This window comes from Amblyomma mixtum, chromosome 10 (genome assembly GCF_055824585.1).
Source record: "Amblyomma mixtum isolate Tamu chromosome 10, ASM5582458v1, whole genome shotgun sequence".
Lineage (NCBI taxonomy): Eukaryota > Metazoa > Arthropoda > Arachnida > Ixodida > Ixodidae > Amblyomma > Amblyomma mixtum.
This window is the reverse complement of record NC_143021.1, coordinates 160,486,813-160,505,871: the sequence shown is the minus strand read 5'-3', so window position 1 is coordinate 160,505,871 and position 19,059 is coordinate 160,486,813. Positions and strand designations below refer to the sequence as shown.

The following is a 19,059-nucleotide window of genomic DNA, read 5'->3' as shown; positions in this document are numbered from 1 at the left end:
AGATTGGCTGGAATCGTATGAAAGGGTGAGCCGCCATAACAACTGGGACGACCGCGTCAAACTCACCAACTTGATACTCTACCTGACCGACGTCGCGAACCTGTGGTTCCGGAACCACGAGGCCGACATTCCCATGTGGGCCGTTCTAAAGAGCACACTTGTGGAGGTTTCCGGCCGTCCTGCCAGCGGAAACTGCGCGTTGAGCAAAGCCTACGTGTCCGAGCTCAGCACACGGATGAGACGTTCACCAGCTACATAGAAGATGTAGTTGACCTTTGCAAGCGTGTTGACCCGGCTATGACCAAGGCTCACAAGATCAAGCACATCATGAGAGGGATCGACGACGACGCTTTTCCGATGTTGTTGGCGAAGATCCCCACCATCGTTGCCTCGGTGTATACGCTGTGCCAAAGTTTCGACGAGTTGCTCAAACAACGCCTTTGCGCTGGTCGCCCTCCCCCACCGGCGGACTCCATCTCCGGCCTGGGCACCAACCATCACTTACTCGCTACCTTCAAAGACTTCGTGTGGGACGAGGTCGCCAGGCAACTCTCGCTCCGATTTAGCCAACAGCCGTCACCGCCCGTCCTCAGTCCTGTGATCCGGCATGCCATCACACAGGAGATCGCCGATGCACTTCCTTGTCTTCGGAAACCGGCACCCTTGGCTCCCCAGGCCGGTCTTTTCCCGATCCAGCCTACCCCTGTTGCCGCCCCTTTGAGCTACAATCCTCCAGTAACCGTGCCGCCTGCGCCCGTGCCTCTCACATATGCCGACGCTGTCAGAAGACCACCGCGGCCCCAGGCCTATGCATGCGCTCCTCCTGCGGTGCTTGCGCCTGCTGCTCCCCGACACCGTTTCGCGCCCGCTGCCTACAATCCTTGGTACACGGCTGACAACCGACCTATCTGCTACGCCTGCGGTCTTCCAGGCCACGTCGCGCGCCTCTGTCGACGTACTCTGGCTGCGCCTCCGCACCCTCTGCCGGACTACCCCGGTACAGATCGCACCTTTCGCCCACCTTTGGAACCACCCCATTGGGGCACCACACCTGACCGCGCGCTTGTCGCCAGCCCTACGATTCACACCACTCGCCCTCCCCTCGCCGCCGCTCCTTGTGGCCCATGAGGCGTCGCACCGTCCCCGCCGATTCGGAAAGCTAGCAGCCGCAGTTCCTAGGGCACGAACTGCGCTCTCATCACCCTGCTTAAGTCCTCGCCTTTCACCGCCGAATCTTCTTGTGTTTGTAGACGGCGTCCCGACACTTGCGCTTGTGGACACTGGGGCCACCGTTTCTGTAATTAACGAAAACTTCTGCCGTTCGCTTCGAAAAGTTACCACCCCATCTTCTGGAGTCTCCATCCGTACAGCTAGCGCCGAGCCCGTTCATTCTTCCGCCGCTTGCACAGCAAGCGTCGTCATCGCCCATGTTTTATATGTTGTCAAATTTTTAGTCCTCCGTGCAAGCTCCCATGACGTCATCCTTGGCTGGGATTTTCTATCCCGCCACAGCGCCGTCATTGACTGCGCCCGTGCGCATGTCGTCTTTTCTCCGCTCTGTGATGCACCCTTCGACGAACCTCCGATTCGCTGTGATGCTAAGCTTGTTGTTGCCGAGGACACGAATATTCCCCCTGAGAGTGCTGTGTTCGTCCCTGTGTGCGCCCCCTCTGTTTCTGACGCCACCGTTCTCTTCAAGCCTGCCATCCTTCTTGCCTCTCGCCGACGTCTCTTCCCTTCGCCGTCATCGACATTCACCACTGTGCTGCCGCAGTCCTCGTCTCATACACCTCATTCTCTGCGTTCCCCCTGCTCCGTGGCAAGTGCTTTGGTCATTTTGAAACCGCTGACTTGATCTCTTCCTTGGACACCGATATGACCTCCTCTTGTCCCGATATCGCTGCCCTCACCCCACCTGGCGCTACTCCCGATCACCCACTGCCTTCGGACATTTTCAACCGCTCTATTGACCCCGCCCTCGACAAAGCTCAATACGAGCATGAAACGTGCTTATAAAGCGTGTCGTCACATGCGCAGGAGGCTCACCTAAAGTTCAAGAACGACATGATAAGGCGCGCTACAGGAATTTCTTTTCACAGTTAAACAATACAACTGTTGTGTGGCTTACGCTTATCAGTATTGTTTATCTGTGAAAATAAATTCCTGGAGCGCGCCTTATCATGTCGTTCTTGAACTTTAGATGATACTTCTGCGCATGTGACGACAAGCTTTATAAGTACGTTTCATGCATGCAATAAAATCAGTTGGAAGTTGGCGCTTCGTCCTGTTCAATACGCGCAGCCAGTTTCGCTCATCGTTTGACCACCAGTCCTCTTCTTTGGGCCGTGCGACCACTGTCAAGCACCACATTGAAACCGGTACCCATACTTCTCTCCGCCAGCGCCCCTACCATGTGTCACTTCCCGAGCGCCGCCTCATCGCTGAGCAAGTGGACGACACGCTACAATGCGGCATTATTCAGCCATCTGCAGTCCTTGGTCATCCTCAGTGGCCCTGATGAAAAAGAAGGATGGCTAGATACGTTTTTGTGTGGACTATCGCCGGCTCAACAAAACTATGCGCAAAGACGTGTACCCGCTACCCCGTATTGACGACGCCCTTGACTGCTTGCAAGGCGCCGTGTTCTCCTCTCTGCATCTCCGCGCCGGCTATTGGCAAGTCCCGATGTCTGAGTCCGACCGTCCTAAAACGGCATTCGTTACCTCTGACGGCCTATATGAATTCACCGTAATGCCATTCGGTCTCTGTAACGCTCTCGCCAGGTTCGAACGACTGATAGACAACATCTTGCGTGGCCTCAAGTGGAACATTTGTCTCTGCTATTTCGATGATGTTGTTGTGTTTTCGCCCGATTTTCTGACGCATCTCCAGCGCTTGCGCCCGATATTGAGCTGCCTCACCCGTGCTGGCCTTCAACTTAACCTCAAGAAATGTCACTTTGGCGCCCGGCAACTGACAATATTCGGCCACCTCGTATCCAAAGAATGCGTCCTGCCTGATCCTGACAAACTCCGTGCTGTGGCTGACTTCCCTAAACCGACCTCTACGAAACAGGTGCGCCGATTTGTGGGCCTCTGCTCCTATTTTCGGCGATTTATCCCTAATTTCGCCTCTATCGTCGCGCCCCTTACGAAACTCCTCAATGATCCCGCCGACCTGTCTACGTGGGACTCTGTCTGCTATGAAGCTTTTGCTGCGCTTCCGTCGTCTTCTTACTTCACCCCCTTTTCTTCGGCACAATGACCCCAGTGCTCCTACTGAGGTGCACACCGATGCAAGCCGAATCGGCCTCGCTGCTGTGCTGGCCAAGCGCAAGCCCGAATTTTCTGAATACGTTGTTGCGTACGCCAGCCGTGCTCTCACCAAAGCAGAGTCGAACTACACCGTGACTGAAAAGGAGTGTTTGGCCGTAGTGTGGACTCTCACGAAATTCCGCCCATACTTATATGGCCGCCCGTTCACCGTCGTTACTGATCACCACGCCTTGTGCTGGTTGGCCTCCCTCAAAGATCCCTCAGGACGCCTTGGCCGCTGGGCGCTCCATCGTCTGGAATTCAATATTACCGTAGTCTACCGGTCGGGCCGCAAGCACTCCGACGCCGACGCCTTGTCACGCTCGCCACTGCCCTCTCCAGCGCCCTCTTCCCCCATATCTGATTCCCTACTCGCAGCGCTCACATCTATGGACATGCCCAATCAACAACGCCAGGATCCATGGATTTCATCCTTGCTCGATGTCCTTTGTGCACACTCTACGTCCTCCTTCCCTCGGGCCCTTCGTCGCCAAGCTTCCCATTTTGCCATCCGCGACGATCTCCTGTACCACCGCAACTATCGTCCGGAGGGGCGAAAGTGGCTCCTCGTGATTCCCCGACATCTTCAGTCTGAAATCTGTGCGCGCTACCATGCCGACCCTCAGAGCGCTCACGCTGGATCGCTAAAAACCTACGAGCGACTACGCCAGATGTACTACTGGCGGGGCATGTACAACTTCGTTCGTCGCTACGTTCGCTCCTGCACAGCCTGTCAGCAGCGGAAGTCGCCGCCTCGACCCTCGACTGCCCCATTACAGCCATTACCGTGCCCGGCTCGCCCTTTCGATCGTGTGGGCATCGACCTATATGGGCCGCTCGCCTTCACGACCTCCGGGAATAGTCGCCGGGGACTACCTCACTCGGTATGCTGGGACCGCTGCCCTACCTGCGGCTACTGCTCGCGACGTCGCCTTCCTTCTTCATCACTTCGTCCTGTGTCACGGCGCTCCGCGAGAACTTCTCAGTGACCGCGGCCGTGTTTTCTTGTCTGAAGTTGTTCACGAGCTTCTCGACACGTGCCACTCAGTCCACCGTACCGCTACTGCTTACCATCCCCAAACCAACGGCCTCACCGAACGATTCAACCGGACTCTTGGGGACATGATCGCCATGTACATTTGCTCCGACAGCTGTAATTGGGATGAAGTCCTTCCTTTCGTGACCTCTGCATATAACACCGCATCTCAAGTAACCACCGGATTTTCCCTATTCTTTCTTTTATTCGGGCTCGACCCTTCCTGTATGCTGGACACAATCCTTCCCTACAACCCCGACAGCTCTGAATATACTTCCCTTTCTGACATTACCCGCCATGCTGAGCTGTGCCGCTAGTTGGCTCTCTCCTTCACCGCCGAACGTCAAGGACTCCGCAAACATGAGTCCGATCAAGACACGCCCGCTCACACTTCTCCACTGGATCATTGGTCTTGCTCTCTGTTCCGGCTGCGTCCAAGTTTTCGGCCAAGCACATTGGTCCTTACCGCATCTTACAGCGTACATCACCTGTGAACTATATCATCGAACCGGTGACACCTTCTTTGGACCACCGCCGCCATGGTAGCGATGTCGTTCATGTCAGCCGCTTGAAGCCTCGATACAGCCTTCTCGTCGTCTCCTCGCCTTGAGTCGCAAGGATGGCTTCCTCTTTCCGCCGGGGCAGTTGGAATGAAGATGATTTAGCACCGCCACCAACGACGACGAAGCGCTAGTGCCGCCCGTCGAAGGCTCGTGCTAGAGAACTGCGGCTTGTGTGCCGGTCTTTCGCCTCGCTGGTTCCTAGACTACTTGCGCCAGGGTCTTCGTCGCCGGCGCTTGAACGTGTCAATAAACCGCTCTGCACTTTGTATTTTTGTTATCACGTTGCAACATTTTAAGAAAACCTTGAACTAACAAAAGTCACACGGCCCCGAAAAATACGCGAGCGTCTGAAGTTGTTTTGGCGAAATCCCTCTTGAAGCTCCACGTTTTTCATTTCAAAGCTTTAAAGCTTTTCCTGCGGCTTTGTAACAATACCTTGACGCTTCCGTGTTTCCAATCCACTTGTATCTCATAGATATTGCCTTCTGTACTGCCTGTGACCATCTGGCTCATTCTCCAAAAATTCTAAACCCTTTTCACATGTTTTGACCTGGTCTCCTCTTTCTTTGAAGTCCCATATCTCCCCACCTCTTCTGCCAGCTGCGCTGTTTTTAAGGTAGCGGGCTAACCCCTCACCCCACGATGCGCTTTTTTTCGGTTTGTCACTTTCTCGCAGCTGTTTTACCACGCGTGCAGCTACGCTCTTCGCCGTTCGTGCGTCTTTCCACGATCTCCCTTTCTCCACCTTTCTTCTCGAGGCCTGTTCTCGTGACCACAAAACCCTTGTAAAGGACAATTACTCTCTCCCCTCCAGCCAATCCTCCCGCCATTGTCTCCCTCCTGGTCTTGGAACCGTGCGACGCATCACAACGACACATCCGGCGGAGCCCAACCATGTGCACAACCAGCGCGACGAAAATGCATGCACACTCGAGCTGGCACCGTTCATAGTCTGTGCAAGCGAAAAGCCGCATCTCATATGCTAGGAGAGCTCCGACATGGTTCCTACCCTAGCCTGCAAGATCTTATTTGTAAGTACTGAAACTCTTTTATTTTGATATACGCCTAGAAGTTAAATTTTTTTTGGGAGTAAATGTTGCTTTAACTAAATTTTCTGGCAGAAAAAGAGAGCGAGCCAAAGCACGAGGACGACATTTGTGTAGCTACTCTCACTGCGAAATGGCTTGCTTGCTTGACGTCGTGCGCAATGAAAATGTGGCCGAATGGTAAGAACTTCATTTTTCGTCTTCGGTGAGATGAACTGACCAAACATTCGCCACTTTGTCTAACAGTGAGTTTGAATTCATGTGACCTGAGATCGAATGCATTCGGGAATGTATCCTTTACCGCTTATGTACGACAGGAATCAGAACCCCTTAATTTTCCACATCAGACCAGTCGGTATGCATATGTGTCATACTTCCATACTGTTTCTTTTTGCCTTCTACACTTGCAGGCGCAATAGAAAATCCGCAATTCTTGGTGAAGGCTTTTGCTCAAGTTGTCTCTCAATGAAAAAGGGACATTACTCTGGACTATTAGACTAGTGTTTTTTTTTGTGGTTATCAAGTCGCAGTTTCAAATCCAGTTATAGCATGCATGCGAAGCGACTAAGATAAACTGTCGGATTTTTTTAAAAAACAAATGTGCCCTTAGTTTCTTGCGTTCAGAGTATTTCGCAAAAAATCGCAAGCCGCAGTTTAACCCGATTAAAAAAAGTAATCAAAAATGTTGTTTTGACGTTTATGTGGAAGAGACGCTACAACCTGTGCATATTAATTTGAATAAAATATTAGCTCGCAATTTAGAGATACGAGTTATGATATTTGAAACAATATGATACATTAATCTGTCTTCAGTATCACAATAATTTGCTTATGTCGCATTGAATATATTTACTGGGGGTGCGACACGGCGCATTAAGCTAAAAATTAACCATTTGGTACAAGGCAAGTTTAGTAAATTGAGTCCCACTTTGTGCAACTAATATGTTGTTAGTTCCTAAGCACAAATTAAAAACTATCCTGCAAACTATGTTGCTAGTGTCTTTACGCAGACTGTGTCTCAAAAAATTCAGTGTTATTTAATCATTTTTGGTTTTGTTCTATGATGGCCATAATTAAACTTACCATGGCATCATGCATCTATTTGCAGTCTTGGCGCTTCGTGAGGCCATCGCGCAAGAGCTGGACGAGGAATTTGTTCGAATGCAGTGCAGCAGTCCTCTTGTAAGAGGAGTGCAACGATTACTTCGAATATGACTGTTCAGTTCCCTGAAAGACAACTCCGTTGAGCACTTTATGGGTGATGAGCCGTGCCACAGCAGCTTGCCGAGCTGCGTTGTCCAACCTGAATGATGGACACGCACCAAACTTGAAAATAAATTATTTTCACACAGCCTCTGCAAGCATGCTTTTGGGCCCCCCTTTCTTTACTCCCCAGGCTGGCTGGTGGTAGCGCAAGCCTGGCTGGTGGTTGTGCTATAAGCGTGATTGTTGTAACTCAACGCAATAAGCGGGTCGGTCTTCTTTCTGGAATTCTATGGCACCTTCATTTATAAATGTTTTCTAGGTAGAATGGTATATCCACAGTGCCGGTCATTGGCGAGTGGGTTGATTGCATGTGTGAATTTCCGAAAGCAGGATATCAATGCTCGAAAGCTGGATACCATTATTCGAAAGTTGGATGCCAGTATGAGACATTTACTGGCCCATGCTGCGGAACGAACGCCTCTGGCCTACGTTGGCCGCTCGATCGGCCAAACGTAAGCCCTAAACTGGCATGAAAGTAGGGCCGATGTGTCAAATAGGTAGGGCTCGGCCCAAATGCCAGTTTAGGATCGATGTTCGTGCCAATTTTTGCAAACAATTGCCCAACGTTCGGCCAATGGTGCGCTGCACGTTTGCCCCAAGCAGGTCGCGCAAGAGTAAAGCAAGCGCCTCGTGTGCGCGACGTACTGGCTGAAAGTCCCCACGCCGCCGAGAGCTCATCCTGTCTTCTCTTAAACCGACACTGATGATCACTACTAATTTTGACCTGCCCTTTGCACCGCTGCTCAGGTGCGAATTCTAAGGGCTTAATACGGTGTGGGTGTTCGCCATTTGGTAATCCATTGTTGAAAAAAAAAGAAACGCGCACAAAACGACGAGAACGAAAGCGAGATAAGGCACAAGCGCTTCTCTGTGCTTTTATCGTCTTTGTCCTCGTCGTTTGCTGCGCGCCTTGATGTCAAAGTCCTAAGGGGACGGGAAAAAATCTCTTTCCTGGCGCCTATATTTCAACCAAGGGGAAGCCGCAGCCGTGGCTTAGTGCTTTGATCGTCCGCCTCGGCTGCGGGAGGTGGCAGGTTCAAAACCCACCGTCGGATACCCACCGTATGGGTTCAGGCGCCCCCCTACCTGGCGGCCGGTTTGTTCAGGGGGAGCTGGCCTGGGGTAGGCTCCGTAGATCCCGCTGTGCCCTTCGGGGACGTACCCTGTCTCGAACAGCCACCTGAAAATGTGACTCGATGCATCTTACTGTGCCGTCTCGCGGTTGTCTCTGTGCCGTGTAAGTGTAAGCGAATGAATTCGCTTCTGTCCGCCATTGATGGCTTGGGCATCAACCAGGAGAAGGGCTGACATATAACACTTACACGGCACAGAGACAACCACGATACGGCACAGTAACATATATCGAACCACATTTTCAGTTGGTTGTTCTAAACAGGGTACATCCCCGAAGGGCATAGCGGGGTCTACGAAGCCTCTTCCAGGACTGCACCCTCTCAACAAACCTGTCGCCAGGTCGGGGGGAGCCTGCACCCATACGGTGGGTATCCGACGGTGGGTTTCGAACCTGCCACCTCCCGTAGCCGACGCGGACGACCAAACCACTAAGCCATGGCCACTAGGCCATGGCAAAAACGGCTTGTCATGTGCGATGTCAGCGCAGGTGCTTAAAACTAATCTGGAGCCCTCGGCCATGCAGTAACTCAAAGCCAGTGTCCTGAGTTAAATCCTATTCACAGCATATCAGTAGCAAGCGGGAGCAATTTTTTTACCCTCTCAAAATCCATTATAAAACAGTTTTAGGCTATACTTATGCATGCTCGGCAGCTGTAAACACATTCATTGCTTCGAACTTTCCGTTTATTTTCCTCCACTGATCCAAATTCCTCACTTCAGGATTTGTTAAGTGAATGGTAGTTTAGCCTCGCGGTGCTGATGATAACTGTAATTGATTTTTGGAATTTTGTGGCTTGTAAAAGCTCTGTTTTTCAGTGAAAGTAAAGTCGATAAATAGTGTGCTGTAGTATATATCGATACAGGTCAAGATCACTTCGTTTTCAGAGTCCGTTAAAATACGAACCAAAACTAATGACGTTGGGGCAGTGCGTCAAAAGAGCTCATGAAAACAACAGATCGCGTTCGTAATGCAAATGAATGCGCTAGGAATCGCGTGTGAAAGTCGACGGAAAGCACAACAGGGACAGATATTAGAAGCCGCTAGAGCTGAAGCACAAAAGAGAACTTCCGGCACCGTGGCTGCTACGCTTTGGCAGCCAGCTGCTGCCCACACAACCGTACGTTAAAAGTGGGCACTGCTATAAACATGAACCCCGATTGAATGAATTTACCTCAATGCGAAGGGGCGCAGCCGAGCGGAGCTCTTTTCGTTCTTTTGCAATCTGGCAGTGACAGGATAAAGTCTGAGGCGTTTTGTATTGAAAAAAAAAAAAGAGCAGAGTACTGCGTAACCACTTTGTACACAGTCCTCGGGGACAAGGACACCATGTTTACACAAAGACACGAAGAATATGCAAAAATTAAATGGTCTTAAAGAGGGTTGTTAGTAGCGCTTGTTCCAATCCTTCCGTCTCTATTTTTGTTCCTCGTCGCAGCGCTGGTGAAGTTGTGAAGATCTACCAACTAGCTCAAACCACGATTTTGCTAAAGAGGGTAGAACAGCTTTTGGGCCATACGTTCCTTCTTTGAGCGGTGCTAAGAATGTCGCAGCTGTTCTGCGCGGTGTCATCTGCTTACACGATACTCACATAATTCAAATTCGAAAATTACCAGTCACGAAAGACGAAAGACAAGAGAAGGAGTGTTGACACCACAACGACTGGCGGTGTGGTGTGAACACTTCTCCTCTCATCCTTTTTGTATTCTTACTAGTTATTTTCAATTTAAAATGTACGAACTGGCCCGCATTTCAATCCTTTTACATAATGCAGTCTGCCTAGGACTTGAAGAAAGCAAATGGTTCTTAGAAGGAGCACTCCAGAGTAGACCATATTCCCACCATCACTGCCATTACAGAGAGCTGAATATAACCAACCTCTGTACCGAATCCTTCATGGTAGTCAACAGGGATATGGAGCACATGGACTTCAAGGAAAGGAATAGGATGGCGCACGCACTGACTTCATCTTACATTAATCATGCAAAATCAGAGCTTATCTCACACGGAACACTAAAAAAGAAAGCAAAATTCGGTAAAATAACGTCTAGCCATGAAGACTGCATGTTTCTCGATAGGTGGTCGCAAGAATAAAAATATTACGGCGTGCGTTAAGAAGATTCGAGCATTGACATGTTGCATGCAGCCGCTGTCAGAAGTGAACATCACTGATTATACATTACTCCCAGCCCTTTATTAATGGCGTATGAAGGTGTCTGGTAGCTCGACACCTTCGAGGAGCCTTTTCTTGCTTAACCTTAACGGAGATCACCCCGGTGTGGTGGTTTCACCTCTGTGTTATCAGCAGAAACTAGAGCCATACCACAAACGTCGAGCAACCGCCAATGATGCTCGAGTGTCCTTGAGCGCTGGGGCTCACCTCTTCACTTTTGCCACTGTCCAAGGCCGTCTGTCTTGGGAGGAAGTGCCAAGGAACAAGAACTCGTTTTGGGAGGCACTTGAATTTGGCAATGATTGTCTGAAAAAGGCAAAAAAATGAGAGCCCGAACGTCAAAAATTAGCTGCGGTTTAACTACTATGGCGCATTGGGCATCTATGGCGCATCAGGCAGCTATGGCGCATCGAGCAACTATACGCGGCTTAGGGTCTGTAACGTTGAGTTCGTTCCGAACCTCGGATATGCAGCGCGCCCACCGTGTCACACTGGCAGGCGGCAGTTAATGGTTTATCGCGAGAGTTCGCTCACTGTATGAACGCTACGGCCTATTGCTGCAGTGCCGCGCGTATGCCACAACGTAGTCAGCGTTAACGCATGAAGCCCATCTCTCTCTTTTGATCGCGATTAGGCGTCCACTGAGCCAGCGAGCCAGTTAAGCGCACGTCCTTTACTTAAAATCCTAGGAGTCTAAAACGTTCTCAATATCAACGCAAATGAACACGATGAACGCCGACGGCCTATGTCTTCAGTGCAGCTTTTCTGTCACAGTGTTGTCAATGCAGCGCACATCTGTCACTACCGTCGCGTAGCTTAAAACACGACAGAGGTGCACAGCTTTAATTGCGGTGCGCAGGGTGGAAATAGTATGCGCGGGCAGCAAAGCAATGAACATCCTGTTATGTTGTTTTTCTACCGACGTTTTCTGACAAATATTATTCCAAAAATTAACTCCGCCTAGAGGCAGTGGTACGACATACGACCAGACGTGCGGCCTAGGTTTTATATGAACAGATGACTGTGTAATGCTACCATAATATAACCTTCTCTCAAAGACGCGTTTGCTCGTGCAATCGGCTCTGCGCAGGCGCCTAGTCATCTCAGTTTCAGTTTTTTTTTACTGCAGGGAAGCTTAGCGATTATTTCGGAGATACAATATATGTCGGATACCTCGCTGCCTTATTAACGTTAAAAGGATATGACTGACGGCAGTCCCTTACTGTTTGTCTGTAAATACCTAGGTTAATACAATGGCCTAGTTGCGCGGTGTAACACAGTTATGAGCAGAAGAATATTGATGCAGGTGTAATTATTTCGGTTGAGTAAGAGCAGTCAAAAAAGGCTTTAAACCGCTGCTTTGAGTGCAGCTGCAGCGCTGCGCGACTCGCTAGAATGTTGTTTGTTTAAGTGAATGTGATCTTTTGTCAGCATATGCAATAATGGTTTATAAGAGGACATTGTCTTCTACCGTGTAACTGACAATAATAATAATGCCTTTATTTTTCATCACAAGGATGAGGGAGGCAGAGAGAAAAAGCTAGGGATGTAGCTTGAAGAGCTCTCGCCACCCCAAAAATAGATAGAAGTTGTACAGGAAAAATATGCAGACAGCATAACAGCATACCAGCAAAGCTTTAAAAAAAGAAAGAAAAACCCAGCAGTAATACTAAAGAAATAAAGGAAGCATGAACAGAACCTATTTTTTGACACAACTGTAACACTTTGTGACGCGTAAAAATCAAACGTAAAGGCAAAATTACATAAAAATTACAACTAGCAAAATTGTAATCACATAAATTTAAACACAATTACAGGAATTACAATTCAGAAATTACACCCGGTTACATATATTTGAAACAAAGTTTTGCAACTCTTTTTTTTTCGAGTGTTCAACAGTCATGTTGTGGCTATGGCAGAGGTTGAGATAGTGCGGTAGACTATACCTAAGCATCTGTTTGCGATAACCTGTTCTGTATGCATAAATGTGCCATATTTCGTTGCTTCTTCTTTTGTACGATGCGTGTTTTTTGCATAATAAAGCCAGTGTGGCAATGAAAGGAGTATTGTTTTTATTTTCGGTTTTGTATTTAGAGAGTAAGCAGTATGCATATATATCATTAATTGTCACTATGTCCCCTTTCTCAAAGAGTGGCTTGGATGAGTGGTCATATGCTACATTATATACTATTCTAAGAATTCTTTTTTGTTGGGTAAGTAATTTTCGGAGGTTTGTGAGAGATGTATTTCCCCGTACCAAGTGGCAGTAAATTAGATGCGAGCAGCACAATCAATTATACAGAAGCATTTTCACATTTACAGGGAGAATGTTTTTGTGAGCTTAAACTGTTCCTATGACACGGGATAGTTTAGATGCTATGTAATTTGTGTGCTCGTCCCAAGTCATTTTCTCATTAAAAAATACACCTAGTATTTTGAAAGAGCTAACAACATCTATTTTAAAATTATCAAGAAATATACCATCATTATTTTGGTTGTTCTTGCTATTGAAGCGAAAATAATGGCTTTAGTTAACGCGTAGCAGCCTGGGCTTCGGCAGTTAATTATTTCCGTTCAGTCGAAGCAGAACGAAAAAAATTCAGCTGCAGTAAAACCAAAACCCGAATTCACTCAGTCCTGTTCGAAGCAAAACGCTGTTCGTTTAGGAAGTTGCTTGACTCAAAAATTAAAAACACAACAAAAAATTGAAAATTGGAAACACAAAAAATCATATCGAGCATTCAAGCAATAGATCCGTTAATATGCGTAGGCCCAGTAAAGACCGATTTCGGTCCGAACCCTGCCAGAACAAATAAGGTCACCAATGCGCGCAATATGAATGCTTGACATGCACCGCGAGCAGCATGAAGAGAGGGGGCTTCAACAGCGAGAACCGCGCCTTTGGTAACGAGTTCGTGAGCGAAGGAATCTGCAACAAAACAAATACGTCCAGCGATGCGCGCAACACAAAAAGTAGACCTGCACCACGAGCAGCGTAAACGGCTGAGCTCAAACAACATGAAGCGCAAGTTTTGAGCTGAGCCCGAGATCGAGTCAGACTACAACCAAACCAATACGCCACGAAATGCGCGCGACATGAAACTACACCTGCAGAGCCTAGCAGAGCCTGCAGCGTGAACGGCAGGGCTAATACAACGACCAGCACGCAGCACGACCTACAACTATGCCAAACGGCATTAACTGTGAAGAAGGACGGCGAAGAAAAACGTGACTGATAACTGAAGAGCGGCACTCGCATCGTACAAACGGGGATCCAGCTCATTATCAATGCTCTCCCGGCCGATCCTACGCAGCCAAACTTTTCGCGAGCCGCATTGCTTTTTGCGGACGGAATTACGAAAAACCTTTCCTACTGCCTCCTCGGTTGTTGCTCCCGTAAGCGCAACAAAAGCTCGATGTAGCCGCAGCGTGTACGCACCACCAAAGCTGGAAAAACGCTCCCCCCGAATTTTTACTGCACAAACAGAAAATGAAGCGCAGTTTCTCCCGCCGACAATGGCCCCGGCGTCTGCTGCGGAGCCAAAAAGCGGGCCCGGACACGTGACCACGACGCCTCAGCCAATGAGAGGCTCGATAATTCGGCGGCGCGCTAGGAGAGTAGAGGAGTCGGAAAGTTCAAAGCTTTTCGCTACTTTTGCTTCATTGAGGGGCTTTAGTGGGTGGCACTGCAATAAACACTTGTACGTACTGACGACTGTGTGTTTGTTCATCAAGGGGGGGGGGGGGAGGGGGCGGGTACTATAGACGACAACAGATAGAAATGATGAGTATAATCCCAGTTAACTTAGTCGAAACAAACTCAAACAGCATCGCTATGTCCTCAGTCTTGCACGAGAGTGTGATCTGGCCTACAATTTTTACTACTAGGAGAGGTGGGCGGATGCTACTGATGAGAAGCTGCCTTTTCCACTGCATGTTTGAGTTCGATTTTACCATAGGTTTTCTATCCTCTCCTATAGGAGCTTCCAGTTCCAATAGGAAAAGGCGGTGCTGCGGTAGCTCAGTGGTTATAGTGCTCAGCTGCTGTCCCGAAAGACGCCGGTTCGATCCCGGCCGCGGTGGGGGAATTTCGATGTAGGCAAAATTCTAGAGGCCCATGGGCTGTGCGATTACAGTGAACAGTAAAGAACCACAGGTGGTCGAAATTTCCGGAGTCCTTCACTACGACTTCCCCCTTAGCCTGAGTGGATTGGCAGCGGGTGGCGCTTCTCGAATGTACAGTTGGGTGCGTGAGAGGCGGATGGAACTTCTGGAGAATTGGGGCGCGGAGGTGGACCGAGAGTGGATGTGGGAGGGCACTTTCCCAGCTATATGTGGTGAAAACGTTTTATTTATTTCAAGGCCTAAGGAAACCGAACATTATGCAGCATTGTGGATTGCCTTCAGGCTGCCGGATGTGGCGACCAGGCCTTGCTTAGTCACGACGTCCTCTGCCAGGACACCGGCCGAAGTTGGAGATTTCGCTCGGTGCTCGAGAAAGCAGCCTTCGACGGCTGGCAGGTGGTCTGTAGCAGGAGAATAGGATATGAGCGTAGTCGGCTCTTGCGCTGTCACATATGCGGCAGGCCGGCGAGTACGCTCCGGGGTGTAGGAGGGCAAGTCGTGCGTGGGTAATAAAGGTGTAGCACTGAAGGTGGCTCCTAGGGTGTAGTGCACAGGTGGTTGGCAGATGCTGCTTCTCGACGATGCAGGCCTGATTCGGCCAGGCTTCACACACTGAACGCCGGCCCCCTTCCTGCTCTTCTAGAGCTTTTGGTGTTCTTAACTCGTCTCTGCGACATGTTTAGCCCTGCGCTCGATGCGCACCCGGGCTGCCACCGGTAAAAAAACATGTGCACCCAGCACCTCCCGTGTATGTGGTGCACAAAGTAGCTCCTAGGCCCCCTCTGTGATGGCATAGTGGTTACAGTGTCAGCTGTTCTTTTGAGTCGATGGGATCGGCGTCCACAAGACCAGCGCCGGGCAGCCAAGGGCAAAACTGAACATTCGGAAACCCACCGGCAAGTATTGATACATGCCGCTGTACACGAAGAAGTAGAGCATGCATTAGTAGAGGCAGAGGTTGGTTGCTTCTCGCTCGCGCCCTCAGCCCATGTTCGGCTCTGCTTCGGTGGTCCTCCTTCGCGTTGTACGTTACGGTTTGAAGGAGCAGAGCTGGGTACACTTCCCGACCTGCGCTCTCCATCGGCATCACTACAAACTCACACCCGTTCACCATCGAACCAGCCGCCGTCTCCGTGTTGTCATTTGAATTGGGCCCCTCCATACGCCCACAAGCACTACGCGGCCTCGATCGCCAAGTCCAACTGACATGGCCACTGACACCAGGCCCCCGGCGCCGATGCAGCCTCCACCATCGAGTCCAATTCCCATAGCTGCTGACTCCATGCACCTGGCACCGATCCTCCGCCACACACCGCGAATACGGCCATTTTTTCACGGCGACGTGTTGGAAGACGCTGAGGCTTGGCTGGAGACCTTAGAGCAGGTGGCCCGCTCTAGCGGCTGGAGCATCGAGCGCAAGCTAATAATGTGTACTTGGCTGTGGAAGCATCTGCCCGGACGTGGTTTAAAAACCACGAGGCTACCCTTCCCACCTGGGAATATATCTTACGGGAATCTCCTGGCCACATTCGCCTACGCCTACTGTCGAGAGAAGGCTGGAGCTGCTCTGCACTGCTGAAACCAGCGCACGAACGCACCAAGATATGGCCCGTCTTTTCAAGCGCGCCGATTTCAACATGACGGAAGAAAAGAAGCTTCACCACCCCGTGTGTGGAGTTATGCAGAAGCTGTTCGTGGGCCTCGTGCGCAGACAACACCACGCTGTTGCGGAACTTTTACCACCGAGGCGACCAGCATGGAGACGACGTTACAACGAGCCCGCTAGTACGATCGTGACATCACCAGCAAGGTGTTCGAAGCCTTTTCTTTGTGCCTCAGCGGCTGTGCAGACGCCTTGCGCGAACTAATTGCCTCCGTTTTCAGGGAGGAACTCCAACCGATCCGTCTGTACCAGGTTGCGCCGCTAGCAGCCCTGAACGAAGTCTTAAGGGGCCAGGTGCGACAGGTTACGCAGGCACCTCCTGTCCCCGAAGCGCGGCCCTGCTTCGATGACAGACCCACGTACGTATCCGTTGTATGTCGCATGGCTGGCTACGGCCCCATTACCCTGACGCCTGCCCTAAACAACAACGGCACCTGTAATGCAACCGCGCCTGGCTCTAGTATTACCTCGACGTCTCGCGTGAGTAACATCGCCCCATATTACGCAACCTCACCTGCTAAAGCTGCGCCACACCCTCGGAAGTCGCATTTGTGGCGTACACCTGACCTAGGCCTCTCTGTTGCCACCGTGGAAGCCCGATCATCTCTACCGAGCATGTCCGTACTGCCATGTGGGTCCGCGGTTTTGTCCCGACGAACGTTGTCCTCAGAACGGCCAACGACCGCATGAGACAGCGGAGCATCTCTGGGCACGCCAGAATCCTGTCTTCTCTGGAAGGCGCGATTCGCGTTCGGCTTCGCCTCTCCACTCTCGCGCTTCCAGCCCTGTCCGCCAGCCAGTAGGCCACTGCCCGCTACATCGATTTGCTAGCGGGTACTCGCAAATGGAAGTGCCTTCGGTTAGCAGGTGACCACTCTGTTGCAGGTTATGTTGGCCGTTGACCCCTACTGCGACACTGACGCTGACCTTGGAGTAGACACCTTCGTTCAGCCTGCTGAGGAAGCGCGACAGCTGGCACATCTGCGAATGAACCGTCAAGAGGAGACTGACGACGCTAGGTATAACCTCGGACGCCGCTTCGGAAGTTAGGAGCCCGGCAACTTGGTGTAGGTATTGGCACCTGTGCGCCGCCGCAGACACTTCTTGAAACTCACTGTGCAGATACTTCGGCCATTGAGAAGTAGTGCGCCACATCAGTGACATGACGTATGCAGTTGCTACCGCCCCCGCCAACGCGCCGATCGCGCCGTACTGAAGTCGTGCAACGTGACATCTAGATGTCACGTTGTAGTGACGGCAATCCAGCAGTCAGGAAAACAGCAACAAGCCTTGCAAACGAAGCTCTTTATTTGGGATGACTTTCGCCCGCAAAAGACCTTAAGCATTCGGCGGCCGCAAAAGCAACAAACGTGCTCGTCAGTCGTCGAACTACGAATTCCCGCTGCTCGCGGCGTCAATCAATTTAAAGCCGGCAAGGAAACTTCGAGATAACAGGTCGAGATCAACTAGAGTAATCTAGAACGACGTAGATGCAGCTGTTCATGGCTGTGAACAATCGAGTTTAGTCCGGTCGCTTCTCGCGTCACGAACAAAAATGATGACACCCCTTTTCTGCGGCCTTGCGCGAACGAACGGACACTACAATGATACGTGGCATTATGGTGGAGGTACTGGGTACAATCAAGCCTTCAGGACTAACACTGAAACCACAGAAGTACCACTTCACCTAAGAGGAGTTGCTGTTCCTTGGTCACGTCGTAAGCAAGGATGGAGTTCGCCCAGACCCTCAGAAGACGGCTGCGATCGCAGAGTTTCCACAGCCTAATGACAACAAAGCTATACGCAGATTCCTTGGATTTTGCGCTTATTACCGGCGATTCGTGAAGAACTTTTCGCGCATCGCTGAACCTTTGACCCAACTTACCAAGGCTGACGTGCCTTTTAAATGGGAAACGGCGCAAGCAGAAGCTTTCAAAGAGCTGAAGCGCCGCTTACAGTCCGCTCCTGTGCTCGGGCACTTTGATGAAAACGCCGAAACCGAAATCCATACTGACGCAAGCAGTGTGGGCTTAGGAGCGGTCCTCGTTCAGAAAAATGGAAAACAGGAGAAAGTTATCGCGTACGCTAGCCGTTCACTGTCGGAAGCCGAGGCCAACTATTCGACCACCGAGAAAGAATGTCTCGCCATTATTAGGGACACGTCGAAATTTCGTCCCTACCTGTACGGACGACCATTCAAGGTTGTGAGCGATCACCATGCTCTGTGCTGGCTAGCCAATTTGAAAGATCCCTCCGGCCGGCTTGCTCGTTGGAGCCTGCGCCTTCAAGAATTCGACATAACTGTGGTCTACAAATTTGGCCGCAAGCATTCCGACGCAGACTGTTTGTCGCGAGCCCCCGTCGACGCAGCACCGGAAGGGGAAGATGGCGACGCTTTCGTAGGACCGTTAAGCGCCAGCAGTTTCGCGCAGCAGCAGCGCTCGGATCCTGAGTTGCAAAGCCTAGTTGATTATCTGAAAGGCAAGACCGCATCGCCTCCCCGAGGGTTCAAGCGCCAACTATCGTCGCTCCTCTTTCACAATAATGTAGTCCTGAAGAACTTCGCGCCCAACAGGACAGTGCATCTTCTTGTCGTGCCCAAAAATCTGAGGCAAGAAATTATGCAGGCATATCATGATGAGCCGACTGCAGGGCATCTCAGGATTGCTCGCACGTTGCACCGTATACAGGAGAAGTACTATTGGCCGCGGCTAGCTACCGACGTTTCCCATTACGTGAAA

General features: G+C 50.6%; 1 protein-coding gene across 1 annotated transcript in view; it reads right to left on the bottom strand.

The window, feature by feature from the left end:
* Window positions 1-19,059, bottom strand: part of LOC149327525 (uncharacterized) — a 753,829-nt gene that overhangs the window by 661,680 nt on the left and 73,090 nt on the right. The window contains exons 4-5 of the mRNA XM_089563244.1: window positions 10,738-10,836; window positions 9,532-9,603 (exon numbers count right to left, since the gene is read on the bottom strand). Of these exons, the coding sequence (XP_089419370.1) occupies window positions 9,532-9,603; window positions 10,738-10,836 (171 nt within the window). The remainder of the gene's footprint in view (window positions 1-9,531; window positions 9,604-10,737; window positions 10,837-19,059) is intronic.